This window comes from Sus scrofa, chromosome 1 (genome assembly GCF_000003025.6).
Source record: "Sus scrofa isolate TJ Tabasco breed Duroc chromosome 1, Sscrofa11.1, whole genome shotgun sequence".
NCBI lineage: Eukaryota > Metazoa > Chordata > Mammalia > Artiodactyla > Suidae > Sus > Sus scrofa.
In genome coordinates this window covers 185,853,685-185,876,490 of record NC_010443.5, presented here as the reverse complement: position 1 = coordinate 185,876,490, position 22,806 = coordinate 185,853,685, and the positions used below count along the sequence as shown (strand labels likewise).

At 37.2% G+C, this 22,806-nt stretch overlaps 1 protein-coding gene across 8 annotated transcripts in view; it reads right to left on the bottom strand.

The window, feature by feature from the left end:
* Window positions 1-22,806, bottom strand: part of TMEM260 (transmembrane protein 260) — a 65,083-nt gene that overhangs the window by 10,089 nt on the left and 32,188 nt on the right. For 6 of the 8 annotated variants that reach the window (XM_005659990.3, XM_003121823.5, XM_005659991.3 and 3 more), the window contains 8 exons: window positions 21,627-21,667; window positions 18,329-18,412; window positions 16,035-16,149; window positions 14,460-14,629; window positions 11,439-11,610; window positions 8,333-8,481; window positions 1,667-1,843; window positions 233-286 (listed from right to left, as the gene is read on the bottom strand). In XM_005659990.3, coding sequence (XP_005660047.1) covers window positions 233-286; window positions 1,667-1,843; window positions 8,333-8,481; window positions 11,439-11,610; window positions 14,460-14,629; window positions 16,035-16,149; window positions 18,329-18,412; window positions 21,627-21,667 — 962 coding nt within the window. The remainder of the gene's footprint in view (window positions 1-232; window positions 287-1,666; window positions 1,844-8,332; window positions 8,482-11,438; window positions 11,611-14,459; window positions 14,630-16,034; window positions 16,150-18,328; window positions 18,413-21,626; window positions 21,668-22,806) is intronic. The other 2 variants (XM_013993447.2, XM_013993446.2) reach the window with 2 other exon arrangements.

Genomic DNA, 22,806 nt, shown 5'->3' with positions numbered 1-22,806 from the left:
TTATTATTATTATTATTTTGGCCACACCTACAGCATGTGCAAATTTCTAGGCCAGAGATCGAACCTGTGCCACAGCAGTGACACTGGATCCTTAACCTGCTGAGCCACTAGGGAACTCCAGTATTATTTTTATTATCACCATGCACCCCTGTACCCCAAATCAAAAGTATCACAGGCTACTTCCTTGCCACATTAAAAACAGACTGCAAACACAAAAGTATAGATTAGTCACCTTGCTTGCCACATCTCTTCATTGGCCACAGATTCCCAAGAAGATGGATCAAACCTGTAGTTACAAGAAAACAGTAACATTTTTCTGCCAGCTACCTTTATTGCTACTGACATGTCATTCTTATCTTATATACATAATCTTAAGAGGCAAATAAAATAGGCTGCATTTTGAAGTATTGATAATGACCAAAATAACAAACTTATCCTGCTAGAAAAATGTGATTGTTAGGAATTTGAAGTTTTGGTAAATGTGTTCTTAATCTCCACAAGAAGCCCCAGTGCCTCAGGGGAGCAAACAAAAGATTAACGGGAAGAGGCTGGAGGCATCTGGGGAGCCAGCTGTTCCTGAGAACTGTCAGGTGGGCAGTGGGGTTGGGGTGAGGCCTCGGTCATTCTATGGACACAGCTAAGAGCCATCAAACTCTGAAGAGAGGGGACTCCTGGCTTTGATAAATCACTGCTGGAGTTGGATGCTGCTCAAAGAACACTGGCTACATCATTTGCTGACTTTTTCCCCTCTTAATTAAAATTACTCTTATTATGTATCTCTTTTGACAGAGTGGAGATAATGAGTGATGCTGTGTACCTGTACTGTCATCAGCTGTTTGGAGAACAGGTGATTTTCTAACGTTTCCTCACAAAAGTCACAGACAGCTGGACGTAGAACTCCTTATCCAGCTCTGGCTGGTGTACAGAAACTGTTTGCTCATACTGACTCAAAAAACTTTGGTAGCATTTGTTCATATGATTTTGACTGTTGTTCTTGAATTACAAGCCATAGTTATCTAATCTTTCAATAATTAATAATTTAAAAAACAGACAATGGAGACACCTTTCTTTAGATAGAGACTCATTTTCCATATGGGAGAGAGTCAACTCTGGGTAGAAATGCTTCCAGGAAGACTGATCATGCCCAAAACAACAGACGAGGCTGATGACAAACAACTGTGAAGAAAAAGTTACTCAATCCTACTCTTCCCCACAGGGAAATGATCTGCCATTCTTGAAGAGAAAAACAAACAAACAAACAAACAAAAAACGACAAATGTATACATGTGGATAATAAACTTAGGCAAGTTTATTATCACGGGCAACAGAGTGAGTGCCTTTTAACGAATCTCCTCCACTTTTAGGGTCTGGGATATAGGAGGGCGGACTATGTAGCATCACGAGAGCTGGGGGTGGAAGGTGGCATGTGTCTCACCATTGTGATGCCCACGCAACCACAGCCACAACCACAACCTTCCTCCAACTCCCATGATTCTTTTAGCATGAGGACAAGAGATACACGTTCTCTTTATCTGTGTGCAACAAATAACAACCTTAGCAACTCATTGAGAAAAAGAACAAAAATATGAAAAAATTAAAAGGCATTTCAAAATTTAGTAGGTTTTAAAGGCTATACGCTGATGGAAAACATAACTGCTCTTCATACCTTCCATATTCTTCAGTCCAGTTATAGATATTTCTCGTAAGTTTAATCCACTCCTCAGGGTTGAATGCAATCTCCGAAGAAACTAATTTGTCACAAGAACCCCATGGCCAGAGCGAATAGTTCTTTTTCCAGGTTGGGTCACCTTCATGAATTCCTATGCAAACAAATGTTTCTTTTCTATTGAAAACAGAAAAATATGTATTTTTAACTGAAAGTTCTAAATGTTAAATAAATGTAACTCACAAAGAGTCATTTTTGACTCTTTAGACCTCGGTTACCAATAAATCATTTGTGAACACTTCGGTTTATTTAAACCTCTCCCAAATATATTGTTTTAAATTTACATTAGTGTTTAAAAAAAAAAAAAAAGCTGTCTGGAGGATTAAGAGGAAGCATACAAACATAAATGATAAAACCTACCCATTTGTAACATTGTAAGGAATCACTTGGGAACAAGTTTCTGGGGTTCTGCCTCATGTATAAATATACATATTATATTTATAATATAGCTTTTTAATTTTATAGGTATAAATATGTCTTCATTTGTGTCCCTACTTAGTAGTAGTCTCTCCTTCCTCGAATTTCCATTGCATTTTGTTTTTAATCTCTTTTAACATTATTTTATTGAACTTGTTATTTTCATTTGTAAGTCTTTCTGAGTAGCCCAGAAGCATCCTGAGGACAGGGGCTCTATCTCTGATTTAACTCCGAATCCCACATAGTATGCTGCATAGCTAATACACGACATTTGCTGAATAAAATTAATTCAATTTGAATTAACTATTAGGAGATTCAAATCCTGCAAAAAATTAGTAATAGAAATGGTTTAAGTAAGCCTGGTTCAAAAACATCTAATTTGTGATGTATACATAAGTTTTTTTCTACTTCTATTACCAAGTAGAAAAAAAAAAAAGAGCATATTAGGAGAAATTAGTTGAAAGTAAAAAACTTCATAAACATTGAAACAAAACATTTCTGCCATAGATTTTAGATTTTTTTCCATCACTTATTACTCCTATGATTTGGGAGAAATTACTTAACTACCTGAGTCTGGGCTCCTAATCAGTAAAATTGGTTTTAACTACCTTTCAGAGCTGTTTAAGATTAAATGAGATATCTGATATAAAGTAAAATATAATAGAATTCTGGTTCTGGGAAGACAGAGTAAGCATATTCTATTCTGTCTCTCTCACTGTAATTTCTTTCTTTCTTCTTCTTCTTTTTTTTTTTTTTTTTTTGGTCTTTGCTATTTCTTGGGCCGCTCCCGCGGCATATGGAGGTTCCCAGGCTAGGGGTTGAATTGGAGCTGTAGCCACCGGCCTACGCCAGAGCCACAGCAACGCAGATCCGAGCCGCGTCTGCAACCTACACCACAGCTCACGGCAACACCGGATCCTTAACCCACTGAGCAAGGGCAGGGACCTAACCCGCAACCTCATGGTTCCTAGTCGGATTCGTTAACCACTGTGTCACGACGGGAACTCCTGACTGTAATTTCTTTCTTTTTTTCTTTTTTTTTTTTTTTTTTTGTGTGTGTGTGTGTGTGTGTTTGCTATTTCTTGGGCCGCTCCTGCGGCATATGGAGGTTCCCAGGCTAGGGGTTGAATCGGAGCTGTAGCCACCAGCCTACACCAGAGCCACAGCAACGCCAGATCCGAGCCGCGTCTGTGACCTACACCACAGCTCACGGCAACGCCAGATCGTTAACCCACTGAGCAAGGGCAGGGACCGAACCCGCAACCTCATGGTTCCTAGTCGGATTCGTTAACCACTGCGCCACGACGGGAACTCCTGACTGTAATTTCTGAACAGAAAACATGGGACAGCTATCTGAAGACTCCGAAAAGTAAATGGTAGAAAGCAGACTGAGGGAAGAAACCAGAATTCTAAGTTCCAGCAAATCGGTGGTGAGTTTACCACTTTTCCCCTTCCAGGATTACCTGGCCTAAATTCAAAGGAAGCCTAAAGCCCAGAATATATACCACTGTGGTGCCCACTCAACCACAGCCACCCTTCCTCCAACTCCCATGGTTCTTCAAGCATGAGGACAAGAAACACACGTTCTCTTATTCTGTGTGCAGCAAATACCAATATTAACAACTATCTTTTAAAAGAAAAAAATCAGAAAATTAACAGGCATCTGAAAATTGAGGACCAATGGAGCTCCAGGAAAAGCCCCTCACTTTTCTCCCTAGCCCAAGGAGCAGGCAAAGGAACTCCAAGGGTTGGAGAAGCAGGGGAAAGCCCCTGGATTTTTTTCCCTTCTCTCCTTCCCTGGGCACCAGGCAATACTGTGCCCATAGCAGAGGCAGCAGCACAGTTCCACAGTGGCAGCTGGTTCCTGTAACTCTGAGGAAGGGGAACACTTCTTGCTAATGAGAGGAGCTGGGGTTCTGAATCGGGGGCAAATTCCCATTACTCCTCCACTGGGCGGGCTTCATATAATTTTTGAAAGAGTATATGTGTCAGTGAGCTTGAAGACAGGTCAAGAGAAATTATATTTGAAAAAGAATGGATGTGTGTGTATGTATAACTGAATCACCCTATTGTACAGCAGTAGTGATCACAACATTGTAAATCAACTATACTACAAGAAAACCTTAAAAGACAAAAAAAGAGAAATTACGTAATTTAAACAAAGAGGAAAAAATATTTTTAAAAATGTACAAGATCTTAGGCACCCATGGGACAGTATCAAAAAACATCAAAAGATTTAGCACTGGTGTCAGCAGAGTCCCAGAGGGAGAGAGAAAGGATGTGGAGCAGAAGCATTTAAAGAAATAAAGTTGGAAACGCTCCCAAATGTTGTGAAAGATATAATCTTACAGATTCAAGAAACTCAGTAAATTCCAATTAAGTTAAACTCAAAGAAATTTATGCCCAGATCCATCATAATCAAATGGCTAAAAACTAAAGGAAACAAAACAAAACCTTGAAAGCAGCCAGAGAAAAACAATACATTTCACACAGGGAAACAATGACTTGAATAACTGCAGATTTCTTACCGGAAATTATGTGGGTCAAGAGGATATAAAATGATGTTGTTAAAGTGAAGGGGGGAAAAAGAATCATTAACCCAGAATTCCATATCCAGAAATATCCTTCAAAAATGAAGGTGAAAGAAAGACATTTTCAGAAAAAGGAAAACTAAGAGAATTCACTATTAACAGTCTTGCCATGAAAGAAATGCTAAAGGAATATCTTAAGATGGAAGAGAAATGATACAAGAGAGAAACCTGAAATATCAGGATTGAGGAAGAGCAATAGATCTGGTAAACATCTAGACAAATATTTTAGACTATTTTTTCTCTTAAATTCTAAAATATATGTATAATGATTGAAAACAAAATTATCACATGTCTAATATATATGACAACACAATCAAAAGTAGGGCTGTTACAGGGTCTTACATGCTACTAAGGTTTCTACAGTCCACTTGAAGTACTAAGTAGATTATGGAAAGTTAAGTATGTACGTATACTGTAATTCCCAGAGCAATCACTGAAAAAATTTACCAAGAGACATAGTAAAAACAATTCAACATGGAATACTAAAAAAAATCAAATTATCCAAAAGGAGGCAGGAAAGAAGAAACAGGAGAATGAAAACCACAGGACCAAACAAAAAACAAAAAATAAAACTATAGACATATATCTAAGATGCATCAGTATTTACATTAAATGCAAATGGCCTGAATTAACAATGAAGAACTAGACTTCAGACTGGATAATAAAACAAGACCCAGACATGTGCTTTCTATGAGAAACCCATTTTAAACATGACATGGGTGGTTAAAAGCAAAAGGATAAAAGAATATATACACTGTGAAAATGCTCATCAAATTAAGACCAATCAAAAAACCCAGAAGGATTTTTTGGGTAAACATAGAAAAAGGTGCAAATGCAACTCAGTGAATAAAGAATAATATTTTCAACAGATGATATTAGAACAATATGACATTCATATGCAAAAGAAGACCTTTGTTCTAAGTACCCTACCTTGCAAAAGTTAACTCAGAATGGATCATTGATCTGAAATGTAAAACACAAAACTATAAAGCTCTTAGAAGAAAATACCTGTGACCTGTCATTAGACAAAGAGTTCTTAGATATGAGATCACAAAGTATGATCCATAAAGAAAAAAAATGAAATGATAATTGGATTTCATTGGGAAAAATAAAACCCTTTTATCTGCAAAAGACACTTTGAAGAGACTAAAAAGTCAAGCTATAGACTGGAGAAAATATTTATGAATCCTTTTTTTTTTTTTTTTTTCCTCCTCTGATCTTTTCTAGGGCCTCACCCGAGGCATATGGAGGTTCCCAGGCTAGGGGTCTAATCAGCATATGCCAGAGCCATAGCAATGTGGGATCTGAGCAAGTCTGCAACCTACACCACAGCTCATGGCAACAGTGGATTTTTAACCCACTGAGCAAGGCCAGGGAATGAACCTGCAATGTCATGGTTCCTAGTTGGATTCGTTAACCACTGAGCCACGATGGGAACTCCCTGAATCACATATTTGACAAAAGATTTGTATCTAAATATACAAAGAACTCTTAAAACTCAATGGTAAGAAAACAATCCAATAATCCCACCCCTAAGTATGAAAACATATTCACACACAAACCTGTACATAAATGTTTATAGCAGCTCTATTCACAAATGCCCCAAACTAGAAAACAACCAAAATGTCCTTCCACAGGTGGATGAATAAAGTATAGTATATTCCTACAATGGAACATTACGTGGTAATGGAAAGATATAAACTACTGATACATAACAACAACTGGGATGTATCTCAGGCATTATGCTAAGTGAAATATGCTTATACATTTCATCTATACCAGTATCATCACGATTGCCAGCTGATACACCCACGCATCTGCAGCTACTATAGGTGTTGGGTATTTTGAATACCCAAGATTTATTAAATAAATACTGAATGAATGTCCCTGGAAGAATTCACTTCTTCCTTATCCATGCTCCCAGAACACTTGGCTTATATGGTCAATTAAATCATCTGTTCAGTGAACACACAATCAACATTTACTGTCTCACATGTTACAAGGTTTTATTAGTAGAGAGCTTACTCCACCGTATTATGGCCAGTTGTATTCTCAGCTATGTATGTATACAACCAGGCTGTAGTCTACTCAGACTTGAAACTGAGTTTCACTTTATTGCCAGGGCCTAATACAAGCTGGAACATAGTAGATTCAGTTAATGTTTACGAGGCTGAATTAATTAAAACTGACTGAATAATGCCTGTTTGGAGATGTTAATTGTTGTTACTATTTTATTCCAAAATAGAAAATTAATATTACTCTCACAGCAACTTTATACCCATTACTTTCTTTGCTTTTCTTTTTTTGGTCTTTTTGTCTTTTTTAGGGTCTCACTTGCAGCATATGGAGGCTCCCAGGCTGGGGGTCGAATCAGAGCTGTAGCTGCTGGCCTATACCACAGACACATCAATGCGGGATCCGAGCTGCGTCTGTGACCTACACCACAGCTCACGGCAATGCCGGATCCTTAACCCAATAAGTGAGGCCAGGGATCGAACCCTCATCCTCATGGATGCTAGTTGGGTTCACTAACTGCTAAGCCACGACGGGAACTCTGCCATTACTTTCCTTTGAGCCACAGTAAACGTCAGGCTCTGAACACAAAATTACCACATCATTATGTTCTTAGTATGGGAAAGTTTAACTTTGGAATTTACAAAGATAATTTCTGAAGTCCCCTTTATTTATTTATTTATTTTTTGCTATTTCTTGGGCCGCTCCCACGGCATATGGAGGTTCCCAGGCTAGGGGTCTAATCGGAGCTGTAGCCACCGGACTACGCCAAAGCCACAGCAACGCAGGATCCGAGCCGCGTCTGCAACCTACATCACAGCTCACGGCAACGCCGGATTGTTAACCCACTGAGCAAGGGCAGGGATCGAACCTGCAACCTCATGGTTCCTAGTCGGATTCGTTAACCACTGCGCCACGACGGGAACTCCTGAAGTCCCCTTTATAAGAGAACAGAAATTCTGAGATAAGTTTTCTTCTTCACACTTTGGACAATCCCAAGCATTTCACAGACATGAAAAATGCTCAACACTATACCACCAAAGGAGCTATTTATTCTTGACCTTAACTATGAATAATTTTATGTTCTCAAGTATGGTATTCACAATTCTCATATGTTATCTCAACCAGCATAACTGTAGGTGTTTTTCTTATTTATAAAAATGCCTTATCCTTTAGAAAAAAATCTTTAAGCTATTTTTATATAGTGATTATTCCTGGAAAACATTTGCATTATACTTAAAAGGGGGCCATGGTGTTGATCAGGGGGAAACTATAATTGCTTGCGATCCACCTGCAATGATTTCAAGTAGGCAGGCACATCTCCAATTTCTCTGAATTGTATGAAGATCTTATTTGCTATTCTTGCTAATCTGTCTTTATTTTTCCTTTACCCAGAACAATAACATTTATTTCTGCCTGGCCTCATTTATGCACAGATATTAAATTTAATTACAAAGATAATCTCACCGGTGACAGGGAAATAGGTGTAGAAAATTGGTCTTTTGGATGAAGCACAGCTGCTACACAAACAATTTTAGAAAAGCTTAAGATTTTAGAAAAGCTATTATATGAAAAGAATGCTTACTGTTTATTTATTTTAAGAAAATGATAAAGATTAAATGTGACCATTCCACTAGGTAATATTCCTTCCACAGGATTCCACCGGTTCCCAGGAAACTTGACACCTGGTAAATGTTTGGCCATCTTGGGTAAATACCACTCATAAGTCATCATCTGCCAGAAAGATAACATATGATATTATGCTTTCAATATATTTCTAAAAAGAATCATGTTTGTCAAGGACAGTGGAAAAAGTTCTAAAATGTGGAGGTACTTATCTTAAATACAAACATAATTGAAAAATACGCACAAATGCAACTGAGGTATGTGGCACTGACTACTCTTCTAATGACTCAGACCTTAGGTTTCATGTCTTAAGTTATAACTACCATCCATCAGTAGAATCAGCACCTAGTTTCATTTACCTTCATGCATTTACCAGACTACCCAGAATGATCCCCATTCTTATACTTAGAGTGTGTGTACAGAACTTTTAGAACCAGCTGAAACAGCGCTTCCTCTAGGATGCCCTCCCCCGTTTCCACAGTAGAACAAGATAGTCCTATAGCACTGTGTACCTACCTTGATTATAGCTCTTAGCCTATTCCTCACTAGGCTGTGAGCTCCTACAGGAAAGGGACTGTATCTTTTCATCTCATTGCCTCTGCACCTAGCACACTGCCCAGCATAAAGTATTTCGAAAACTATGTTTGCTGGAGTTGATATCTCTTTCTAATGGCTAGAATAGACAACCAGGCAAAATGAAGATAGGTGTCATTACTCTGTTCTTTCACTTACTCATTCAAAACAAAAGCATTGCTTACCTATAGCAATGCTTATAATGAAGAAGATATAATCCCTGCCCTGAGAAGCTCAATTATATGATAACCTACGCCTCAATCCCTAGCCATACCTTGGGCACCGCCAAACAACAACAACAACAAATCTTTGGCGAAATTATCTGAATGTATTAAAGGCTCCAAATTAATTACATATCCTTAAATATTCTTTGGATTAAAATAAATTGTTAGTATCAGAAAAAAATCATTTTTTCAATCCTATACTTAATATATACTTCATTGTACACTTTTTATATGTACAGATTTCCTTTTTTTTTTTTTGGTAAAGAAAAGACTCCTACTCCTCTTTAAACCTTCAATGGTTCATTAAAGTTTAGAGATCATTGAGCAATTATGCTTATTTAACAATTAATTTAAGTAGAAGTGACTAATTTTAACCCTAGCATACATTGTAAATACTCAAAAAATACTTATTGAATTAGATTTTATTACTCAATAGTTTCCGTTCTTGGGGATAGTAAACATTACTAAATACTAAATACCCACTGTGGGCTGTGACCTTACTGTTTCTCAATTTATTCTCTTAATAACCTTACTATGTGAGAAAATTTTATTAGATACTGTTGATTGCTCACTCAACAGCTAATCCTTCTTTCCAAGTAACACAATCCTGGTTTCAACAAGGTAGTTCTAGTCATCCTCCTTTGCTAGTGAGTAGCTTAGGAGTGGTCATGTGAGCCACGAGTGGAGGTCCAAGGGCCCAAGTGGAGGTCTGCTGGGGCATCTCGGACACTTGTTACTTCCAGCACAGAGAGAGGGAGAGGAGCTGCCCAGAACACTTATATCATGGAACTGCTTGTATTATCAATCCTAAAACCTCCTCTTTCCAGACCACTTGTTCTGTGAGATTAAAAACTCCAATAATTTAAGCTACTCTTAGTCAGGGACTGTTTCTTACATTCAGAAGCATCCTAACTTATTTTTACAACGATCATTTCTATTTTAGAGATAAGGAAACAGAAGCTCTAAGAGGAAAAAATCATTAGCCCCAAGTCAGATATCTAAGAAGTGAGATGATGAGGACTTGAATTTAGGTCTAATTAACTTGGAAATCCAAGCTTCTCAACCATAGTAGCTGTTATTCCAAACAGCATTTAAAATCATAGTATGATACCATATTATCAACAAATGATCTAGCTTTTGTCAGATGCTAGATTGAAGATCAAATTAATCATCTCCAGAGGTGCACGATATAAGTGCAAACTGCATATAAAAATGTGTGTAATTTTCAAATGCCCCATATTTGAAAATCTGTTTTAGTGTCCTCAAAGCATTTTAATTATTCACGTTAATTGAATGAAATTTGTTAAATAAGTATTGTGCCTAAGAGTTTGCTCATTCAAACTAATGGTATTTTTTCAAGGTTAAGAATTTCTCTTTTCCTGATGACTATTCTAAAAACACCAGAGAAATGTTTGTTCCCTTTTAACTATTTATGGTTTAAATAATAAATCCTACAGTTTAAATATATTTTCTTAGTTCCAGAAGATTATTTTAATAGAACTTGAATGTTTACAAGTCCTCTCCAAACATGCTTTTTGTCATAAGAGCAACAAAATTTACACACACATTTTATAGCAGACTTGTGATTAATAATTTCTATTTTGAGTGAAATGTTTACTTACCTGCAGTTTGACTTATTTTATAGCCAACCTAATTTATTTTAATCACTGGAGCAGTGGGCAGTGTTAATTTGAATGGTTGAGTTGGCTGGATGTAAAGAACAATTTAAAAATAAATTTGCAACACAGTATTTTCATGGTCTATCATGTGAACTAGAGATCTAGGATGTTATTTGAATCTAATATGAAACATATTAACTCTTAAAACACACAGTTTAAACAAAGAAAAAAAAAGAAGCAACTCATGACTTTTCCTATTAGTTAAAATAAACAAAAGAATGTGATACATATTTTACCTAAGAGTGATCATGGAAACTGCCATTTGCTGTTAAAAAAAAAAAAAAAAAGAGTTCTTTAAAAAAACATATGTTTTAAAATGATTGCTATTACAGAGTTTCCATTGTGGCACAGGGGAAACAAATCCAAACAATATCCATGAGGATGTAGGTTCAATCCCTGGCCTTGCTCAGTAGGTTAAGGATCCGGAGTTGCAGTGAGTTGTGGTGTAGGCCAGCAGCTACAGCTCCGATTTGACCCCTAGCCTGAGAACTTCCATATGCCACAGGTGCAGCCCTAAAAAGCAAAACAAAACAAAACAAAACAAAACAAAAGATTGTTATTACTACATTCTGTTTTTTCATATACTTACTTCCTGATCCACTAAAGAAATATCTGGCCTCAGTCCCTCACAATAATGCAGGTATCGGAGAGAATTCCCTGGCAGATCTCCTCTGAGTAAGATAATCGCATCCTGAGGCATAGAGGCTAGAAGGTTCTTTGCAAACTTATCGATCACATAGTTGGTCCTTTGGTCACAAATGCTAAATAAAAGGATCACAAAATATTAAGATAGCAACACACTGCTTTAGTTTTAATAAGACTGGACTTATCTCCCATTTCATTCCTTTCCCATCACACAATCTACATTTAGTGTTTTAAAATATTTTAATTTAATCTTCTAAGAGTTTGCATATATTTGAAAAGGGAACACTACTAACTGAAAAAAAAAAGAAAAGGAAATAATTGTGAAATTGAAAAGAAATCAGCATACTGCTTTACTTCTGGAATTTATAATCAATTCCATAAAAAGGGAATCAGTCAGTACTCTAATCAGTTCTCTGATTCCACTTGGAGTTTAAGGTAGTTTCATGTTGATTCCATTTAGATCAAAAGAACTTTCAGAAATGCAAAAGGAGGGGAGTTCCCGTCGTGGCGCAGTGGTTAACGAATCCGACTAGGAACCATGAGGTCGCGGGTTCGGTCCCTGCCCCTTGCTCAGTGGGTTAACGATCCGGCGTTGCCGTGAGCTGTGGTGTAGGTTGCAGATACGGCTCGGATCCTGCGTTGCTGTGGCTCTGGTGTAGGCCGGTGGCTACAGCTCCGATTCAACCCCTAGCCTGGGAACCTCCATATGCCGCGGGAGCGGCCCAAGAAATAGCAACAACAACAACAACAACAACAACAAGACAAAAAAAGACAAAAGACAAAAAAAAAAAAAATTAAAAAAAAAAAAAAAAAAAAGAAATGCAAAAGGAAACCTGCCAGTTTCTGGCAAAAATTTGTACATCTGTTTGACTTTATTGCACATACAGGTTGATCCTTTCCAACCCTCCCTGGACCACAGGCTCCCTGTGTTCCTCTCCCTTCTAGACTGAGAAATCTCTGGGGAGAGTTCTCATCATGGCTCAGCGGAGATGAGCCTGACTAGCATCCATGAGGACACAGGTTCGATCCCTGGCCTTGCTCAGTGGGTTAAGGATCCAGCATTGCCAAGAGCTGCAGTGTAGGTTGCAGACACAGCTCAGGTCTGGTGTTACTATGGCTGTGGTGTAGGCCAGTGGCTACAGCTCCAATTTTTTTTTGTGGTCTTTTTGCTATTTCTTGGGCCGCTCCCGCGGCATATGGAGGTTCCCAGGCTAGGGGTCGAATCAGAGCTGTAGCCACCGGCCTACACCAGAGCCACAGCAACGCCGGATCATTAACCCACTGAGCAAGGGCAGGGACCGAACCCTTAACCTCATGGTTCCTAGTCGGATTCGTTAACCACTGTGCCATGATGGGAACTCCTACTGCTCCAATTTGACTGCTAGCCTGGGAACTTCCATATGCTGCAGGTGCAGCCCTAAAATAAAATTTAAAAAAAAAAGAAAAGAAAAAGAAAAAGAAATCACTGGGGAATGACACCAGTGAGAAGAAAGGGAAGGAATAACTGGTTGAGATGTTTACTTCTCTCCAGGCATTAACTGCCACTGCCAGCAACAGTAATACACCTCTTTTCAATGAGGAAGTGGACTTTCTAACTTCAAAGGAAAAACTGGCATGAATTCTGAGAGCTTTCCATGAAAAATGGAAAAGAACACAAGAGAGTAAAAGCATCAAAAAATGAACAAGCAATGTCTTTCCTGTTATGATCAGGTCTGTTACGTGTAATAGTGTTGAGAAACACAGCCTAAAATTGAATCACTGGGTTGGCATCACAAAGCAAATAAACACTCCAGGAACAAAATATTATCCTTGCCTCTGTAACTGATGCAACTATTTTTTATTGTGATCCTCGACTTTACAAGGTGATGCCTCACATTCTGCCACCCAGCAAAGATGCTATCTATTCCATTCACCTGGGGCAAAAAAGAATCAAAACAAAATAAAAACACTCAGCCGGTGCAGGCATCCCTGGTGTAGAACCTGAATTGCCCCAAAGACCTGATCCAGAAGAGGACTGGGATGAAAAAGGATGGGGAACCAACTGACTGTGGGCTTGGCAAACCCTTCCTGAGCTGGCCATGGAGTTGTATCTGGGACCTGCCTCCCCTTCCCACAAGGCCTCCTGGTTGACACAGCCTCCCTCACACTGGCTCTTCCTCAGTATTATAAAGAACATCAGTTTTTAAAGTTAAGTTGGAAGGGGGAACTGTAAGCTTTTAAAGTACTAGTCAAATCTCTTATAGCAAAACTCCAGTAGACTCTTCCACTTCTGTAATGTTTACTCAATGCTGCTGCAGATAAATGAACTGTCATCTAAACTTTTATTTATTTATTATTGTCATCAAAACTTTTATCTTTTATGTTACATTGAGGCTTTCATTATAATGGTTATTAAGCAGATCTTGAAAAATATATGTAATACTAATAACGCATAAGGGTTAAGAAACTTTTAGAACTTTGTTTATTTAAAATACTTAGTATCACTACTGTAGAGTACATCAGATGAGGGCCAAGTATTACTCAAAAGATGAAATCTTTGAAGCATAAAGTGAATTATTTTAGGGCATTCAAAAAAAGCCCAAATGTCTTTACTCTCCACCTAAGTGGTATTTTATTTAAAAAAATTTTTTTACAGAAATATAGTTGATTTACAATGTTGTGTTAATTTCAGGTCTAAGCGGTATTTTAATTTGTGAAATTTTACATATACTCCATATTCTGTGATGTATCTCTAGGATTCCCTAGGGGAAATATATAAATATTTTACAGGTACCACCAAATCCTTTGCAATGCCCTGAAACTACCCATCACTCATGCTGAGATTCTTGTTTGAAAGTTTAAGATCTACTGCATTCAGAATAAGCTGTCTCGCTTTGAAAACTAGTGGAAGTTAAAATCCTAGAATCTAAATATCCAAATGTCTCTGGCTCAAGTGCCACTTTTCATAAAAATAACCATGTGTTACCTATAATTAGAATATATTTGGTAAGTTACAAAAAGAGTTGCTGAAAGCCATTCCAGAAACTGGAGCCCATTGGTGTTCAGCACCCGGTTACTCTCAGAAACAAGTGCAGCCAAACCGATGCCAGCGAGGACAGCCACCACTGCATTGCTCTGCATCCAAAATCGTTCCACCTGTGGAAGAGGCATGCAAACAGTGCACCCAGTTGAATGGTTCATGCAGTCTATCAGGTGTTTATATATTTTAAAAACATACTGCATGCATTTAGTTGCTTATGCCTTGTGTCATTTAGGTCTTCTTTACTGACTTCCCCAACCCAACTCCATGTCACTTTTCAACATGCAAGCATTGCTTCTTCCCCATCTCATCTCCCTTTTTGGATCCTTTTCTATCCTTTTCTTTAGGTTCTTTTCTATACTAAGAGTTTCATCATGAACTCTTTATTCCAACATGCAAAGTCGGTGAGGTGGAGAAATGCTTTCGCTTTACTCCTGCTGTTTCCTTCCCTGTGGAGAAGCTGCACTAGTACAACACTCCTGGCCTCTCTACCCTCAGCAGAAGGGCTGTCAGACCCTGAGCTGACTGGGGAGTCAGGGAACTGGGGCTGCACTGCTTAGCCCTTTCTCTTTCCTCCCTCTTCCTCTTGGAGGTGAGGTGCCCACAAGAAGTACTTGTCCAGGGGCAGGCTCTGGGGTGAGGGGGAGCTGAGGTGGGGAGAGCCCTGCCCTGTGCAGCACTGCCTGACTGCCCATTTGGGGATGCAGGATGGGGGGACTCCCTCAACCACAGGTATTAACGCATTCTCCACTCTCAGCGTCATTGGTAACAAAGGTGATTCTCCCACTCAGGGTACTGGTTTAGCTTGTTCTCAATTGATTTAGAGCTCAGGTGATCAAGTAAGGTTTTAGTCATTGGGCCTCTTGAACACACACATACAGTTGGTTTCAGCTGTCAAAAAAGAGCTATCTATATTTACAGAGTGTCTATTAATAAGGAAAAGAAATACTCTAATGTCAGACATGGTAATCAGGGGAAAACAGAAAAATAGTTGCTCTTTTGCACAGGCTTGGACTGGTGAGGTAGGAAATAAGGAGTATGTTGGTAGAGCCCCTAATTACAACCTGTATTTCTTTGCTGTTTTTTTAAAAAAGTTCCAGGAGTTCCTTGGTAGGGCAGTGGGTTAAGGATCCAGCATTGTCACTGCTGTGGCACGGGTTTAATCCCTGGCCCTGGAACTCCTGTATGCTGTGGGTGTGGCAAAAAAACCAAAAAATTCCAGGAGAAATGCAGTAGTACCTATATCTGCAAGCACACATATGAAATGACTAACTTAAATTTACCTTACATTTATTTTTCTATTTAATTACTGTGTTAATTAAACAGTGCTTCACCCCCCCCCTTCTCCAAACAGAAGCCTTAGCCTTACTGGTTCAATAATTTAATTTCTGAGTTATAATAAAGTATACATAATTTTAACTATTTCTGAGATAACTTGCTATTCTACAAGATTTATGAAAGACAAATTTTTACATTCTTCACAAGCTTTTAGGTCAAAGGATATATCTAGGTAAAACTTACCACACCCATGAAAAGTGGTTTTGAAATATCTAGATTTGCCCTCCAAGCAAAGAACAATGAATAAATGCAAAACATTCCAGTAAAAAGCCATGCTAATGGTGGGTTCTGTCTGTCCCTATAAAAAAAATTAAAATATGTCCAAAATTATTTACATGACATGAATATCAATAGTAATATTACATAGTTTTAAACTATAGGAAAAATATTTGGAACTATAAAACTTTCCATTTTTAAGTAGAAAAAAAGGAAGATCTTTGGTTTTAAAAATATAAATTGGAATACATAACTAAAGTATGGTAATAAACTACACATAGCACTACATATTGTGGACAAAATAACTTGGAACTATGTAGCAAAAGACAGGAAGTTAAAATCTGCAGAAGAAATATAAATTACTAGTCTTGTTAAATTTAAGATGTAACTAAACATATACAAAAGAATCATTTCCTGCATCAAAATAATAAAGATTTAAAAATGACAAATCTTAGTGTTGGTGAGAATGCAATTGTATGTGAATACATGTTAGTACAATGTTCAAGAAAAGCTAATTTTTTTTTTTTTTTTTGGTCTTTGGGCCGCTCCCAGACTAGGGGTTGAATCAGAGGCTGTAGCCACCGGCCTACGCCAGAGCCACAGCAACACAGGATCCAAGCCGCGTCTGCAACCCACTGAGCAAGGGCTGGGACGGAACCCGCAACCTCATGGTTCCTAGTCGGATTTGTTAACTACTGTGCCACGACGGGAACTCCAAGAAAAGTTAATTTGATAATACACATCAAGAACCTGAAAAATATTCACACTGATTGATCTTATAGTTTCACATGTGGGCATAAATTTTTTTTTTTTGCTTTTGGGCTGCACCCACGATATATGGAGGCTCCCAGACTAGGGGTCCAATTGGAGCTGTAGCTGCTGGCCACAGCCACAGGCACAGCAACGCCAGATCCAAACTGCGTCTACAACCTACACCACAGCTCACTGCAACGCTGGATCCTTAGGGCATAAATCTTTAAGCAGAAACCAGAAATGTGGATAAGAATTAATCCACAAAAATATTTTAGTATTACTTAAGATAGTGGAAAAAATAGAAGAAATCTAAGATCCTCAAATAGGAGAACATTTAAATTAATTTTCCTGGGTTAAAGGATGGAATATTATGCAGAAATTTAAATGATTCTAAGTACATTTTATGGTATGAGAAAATGCTCACGATATAATGTTAAGTATAAGGAAACAAAACTATAAATGTTTATACAAATACACATTTACATAAAAATATATTCAACAAACTAGAAAGTAAATGAATAAATTAATGGTGGTTAATAATGCTATATATTTTTAGGTTTCCTTTAGCAATGGAGGTTGCTTTTATCTTCAGGGGAGTTTCAATTATTGTTTGCTTCTTTTGTAAAGCAACAATAGTAACTGGCTGGAGTTTCTGTTGTGGCTTAGCAGGTTAAGAACCCGACTAATATCCATGAGGATGTGGGTTCCATCCCTGGTCTCACTCAGTGGGTTAAGGACCCAGAGTTGCTACAAGATGCACTGTAGGTCACAGACACGGCTTGGATCCTGCATTGCCATGGCTGTGGTGTAGGCTGGAAGCTGCAGCTCTGATTTGACCCTTAGCCCAGCAGCTTCCATATGCCCCAGGTGCAGATGTAAAAAGAAAGAAAAAAAAAAACAACAAAACAAAACAAAATGGTAATTGGCTATGGGACAAGTAAGAGATCAAACCAGAGTAAGACATCAGATAGCTCGGCTAGTTAGATTATCTATTTATTATTTATTGTCTTTTCTAGGGCCGCACCTAAGGCCTATGGAGGTTCCCAGGCTAAGGGTCTAATCGGAGCTGTAGCCTCTGGCCTACGCCAGAACCACAGCAACGCGGGATCCGAGCCTCATCTGCAACCTACACTGCAGCTCATGGCAATGCCAGATCCCTAACCCACTGAGGGAGGCCAGGGATTGAACCTGCAACCTCATTGTTCCTGGTTGGATTCATTAACCACTGAGCCACGACGGGAACTCCTTATTTTATTTATTTATTTATTTTTGTCTTTTTGTCACCTAGTTAGATTAAAATATACTGCTTAATCTTTCAAAGTCATTAATTTATAATCAGAAAAACAAACAAGCAAAAAAGCAACACAAATTTGCCTTAATAGAAGTAGTTAGAGTCATTTATTTGGAATATAAAATACTATTGGCTATGTTCAATAATGACATTTTGAATATATTAATTCAATTAATGAACATGGGAATAATAACAGGAAAGGAATTACATTACTCACTTTCTTGCTAAACATATGTTTGCCCAAACTGCAAGGGCTTGAATGTTGAATGAGAGCTGGGTCCTCATATTTGTCAGTTGAGATCTAGAAAAGACAATCTAACTTATTGTTGGGAGAAAACAACTTTGTTAGTTCGAAATAAAGCATCTTTGTAGAATAATCTGACTGTGCACCAAGTAATTTTAAGGCCTAGAGTTGGATTTTAAAATTATTTTGCATTCTTTTAATTTCAGAGAAAAAGAACCACAAGAAAATGTTAATTAGCTCATAGATGTTTTCCAGTTGTATCATTCGATTACCAACTTACACAGTTTGGGCTAAGATAAGAGCAAATAATTCTTTGGTATTTTTGATATTGGTGTGCTCCATTGATATTATAAACCAATTTGTATCCTAGATGAGTTTAATAAGAAGTCAAGTGAATGGGTTTTTGAACTTTTTGCTGTTGGCACTGGAAACAGACATGGCCTCCAGTGATTTAGCAACTGAGAACAAAACTAATGCAAATAGTTTTCTGGAGATCCAGTCATGAAGAAAAAAGGACAAAAAAAGTGATCTCCAACCATCCTTTTCTGGGTTATTTTCTTCCTTAAAAGCCTTTCTTGTTTTCTATATTATTTGGTTCAAAAAACAGTTAAGCAAGCAATCTCCAAGAAATGTACGTTTTTTCCCCCTACAATTAATCTAAATTATTTCATTAGCTAATAAGCATTTTCCAAGTGTTATCTGAGTTCTCAAATAGCAGTCTCCAATTTTTTACAACGAAATGACTTTATTTACCATCTCAAGGAAATTTCTTTTCCCTACTGGCAATTTTACTGGAGAAAATGTGATGCCATAATTATGGAAACCACACAATATGTGTTTTACTAATGGAGACTCATCTACTCTGAGAAGATAACCTTCCTCGTTTTCAAATACACTTGAAAAATTGATTCTAGCACAAGGCCCATTTCAAACCATTCTTCAAAAGGAATGAAGTCGGTCTCAAAATTAATTCTTGGAGATCTGTTGCTTAAATGTAAGCTCTAAAACATGTCACTGCCTAGGGTTAGATTCAGTAATTTCCAGTATGCAATGCAATTTAAAGGTATGCATGGGGAAAGGATGTAATTTGCTTGACTGGGAAAGGGTAGATGATTAGGTTCCATCATGTGGAAGGATTTTCTAGTAAGTTAATTATGAGTTGCCTTTCTCAACACTCCTGTCTACCTGAAACAATTAAAGACTAGAAATTCTCTCAGTCAGAAGGGTGCTAGATTATGCCTCGATTCCACATTATGATTTCATCTGAACAAACAGCGTCGGTGTGAGTGGTCATCACTTTTGTCAAGTCTTTTTGTCTGGGTATAAGGCCTAACTACTATTATTTCAATGTATAGGAGGCCTTTAAGTTCCCCAATAGATGACTTTTATGTGCAGCTGATGGCACGTAGATGTGTGGTCCAGGATGACTCTTGAGGCTTCCTTAGATTCATGTGGGATTTGTTAAGGCAAAATATACCAGTGATCCTGAGTGTAGCAGGGAGTCTTCTGCTGTGGAGGAAAGCAGAACAAAGGAAAAGCCCAGAGATACTGCAAAAGCTGCTTTTATCTTTAAAAGTGAAACCGAGCTTCTTGCTACCTTCTCCCCAACAGAAAAGAAAAAGGAGACACAAAAGTCTCTGTCAGGGAGTTCCCGTTGTGGCGCAGTGCTTAACGAATTCGACTAGGAACCATGAGGTTGAGGGTTCGACCCCTGCCCTTGCTCAGTGGGTTAAGGATCCGGCGTTGCCGTGAGCTGTGGTGTAGGTCACAGACATGGCTCTGATCTGGTGTTGCTGTGGCTGTGGCGTAGGCCAGCAGCTACAGCTCCAATTAGACCCCTAGCCTGGGAACCTCCATATGCCAGACATAAAATAAATATTTAAAATCAATTACTTACAATCATCAAAATGTTATATAAGAATAATTGGTGGCAGGGAAATATTTTCAAGACGCTGTATTAAATGAAAAACAGCAGGCTAACAAAACAATGTATATTATGATTTCATTTTTAAAAACAAGCAAAACTATAAAAAATATTGGAAGGATATAGATAGAAATATTACTGGATTAAGAACAGTGGTTATCTCTGCAGGTTGGAATTATAGGTAATTTTAATTTTCTTGGTTTGCTTACCTGTATTTTCTAAATTTTCTATTACAATTATGTATCATTTTTTGAGTAGAAGAAAGTAATTTAAAAAGAAATGAAGGGAGTTCCTGTCATGGTTCAGTGGAAACGAATCTGACTAGGATCCATCAGGACACAGGTTCGATCCCTGGCCTTGCTCAGTGGGTTAAGGATCCGGCGTTGCTGTGAGCTGTGGTGTAGTTCATAGATGTGGTTCAGATCCTGCCTTGCTGTGGCTGTGGTGTAGACTGGCAGCTGTAGGTCCAATTCAACCTCTAGCCTGGGAACCTTCATATGCCACTGGTGTGGTCCTAAAAAAGATAAATAAATAAATAAATAAAGTGCTCTATAAGAAAATAAAAAGAAACCAAGGATGTATGGAAGGAAGTAAGCAAGCTAGCAAATGAACAAGATAGAAATAGAACCCATGAACTACCTCACATGTAGATTTGAAATATTTCTGCGTATTTTTAAAATAGTTTTCAAGTAGTCCTGTAAATTTCAAATTAATAAAGTGATTACTTCAGTGTTAGAGAAACCTATTCATTCCCAATTTTATATTGAAAATATTATAAGAATATTATAGAATCAGTATGCTGTTTTTCAAGTTGTCTTAACCTGTGTAGGTTTTAAAGAAAATATTAACCCATCTTTCAAAGAAACTAGTAGATAATATAAATGAAAATATATTTGCTTAAGCACGCTCTAATAAGGTTGGATGTTTAAAGATATGTAAGTCAAAAATACAGCTTAAGGCAGCCTAAAGAAAGTCTTAAAAACATTAAATAAATTAAGATGTGAATAATTAAATGATCATAGCTCAAACCAAAATAATAAGAAAATAATTGTTTAAATTATGCTAAATACAATATTACAAAATGTTTCTAAAAGAAAAAAGATATAAACAAAGAATAAGTTATTTATAAAGCAATAATACATTGGGAAATTTTGCATCTAACTCCAAATTGAAACATTTTCATTTTATAGATTCTATATAGTTTCCTAATAGTCTTGTTATTCCCTGTTGTACTTGTTGCTCATTTTACACAGACTAATGCTTCACAAATTCCAGAAATTCCTAAAATCATTTAAAGGAACTAATAAAGAATTCATTTAAAAATACTTGAAAATATTTCATACTCACAGCAATATTTCAGACATACTGGATCCTATTTCAGATTTGGCCTAAATATAAAAGAGAAAAGTTTATTTGCACAAGCATTAAGCTGAAGCTTTGGTAGGCTACTGTATCTTAATTACCCTGATTTAAAAGATACAATGTCACTTGTCTCTTCATTCAAAGTGTTTACTTCAGAGCCTTATTGGATTTTTTTTTTTTAAAGTCAGTGAAAACTAAACACGGACACCCTTTAGGAATAATTTCAGAAATAATAATTGCCTAAAAATCAGTTAGACTCTTCCAGCAGGAATGATTAACACATTAATGAATTAGCAGACTTCACACTTTTGTTACAGAGTCCAAGCTTTAAGCTCTTTTTTGGGCACTCTGATCAGAACTTATTATCACCTGTCTATAATTTCACAATTATGTGTGAATTATACACATTTCAAATCCGGAATGGCCCTCACACAGTATCTTAATGGAATATAACCAAAGTAAGCAAACCAGAGTATAAAGTATCTTTCTAAGTCAAAAAATAATAATCCTTTTATTAAATGATTTATTATGAAATATCTCCTACATACAAAAAACATACATAATATCTATTTAGGGGATAAAGATTTTTTAAAAAATCTATAGACTCACCACTCATTGAAGAAACAGAACTGCATGAATACCATAAAGGTATTTCAGAAAGTCTTTAAAGGGCTTTCTTATCCCCCAGTGGTAACTACTACCTTGAATTTTGTGTTAGTTGTTTCCCTACCTTCTAAAAATACATAGTTTTACTACTTTTTAAGTATCCTTGAGCAATAAATTGCTTTGTTTTTACATGGTTTACAGTTTTGTATAAACAGTATCATAGTATTTGCAGTCTTTCCAGATTTACCCTCTTAAGTAAGATACAAAACCCACAAACCATGAAAGAAAAATCAGATATAACTGTCTGTCTTAAAGTAAAATCCCGTCTGTTTATCCTTTCACTTTTCAGATAACCATTACATATAACCACATTTAGTATTTTCCCCGAATTTATGTCTTAGGGAAAGCAAGGTCTTTTGAAATTCTTTAAAACACACTGTTTTCACTTAGTGAGAGCATATGCTGTGAAGCATTTACTTATTTCTGTCCTCCAGTAAATACTAACATGAACACTCTTTATCAAGTATTTTTTTGTTTTTGTTTTGTTTGTTTTTTTAAA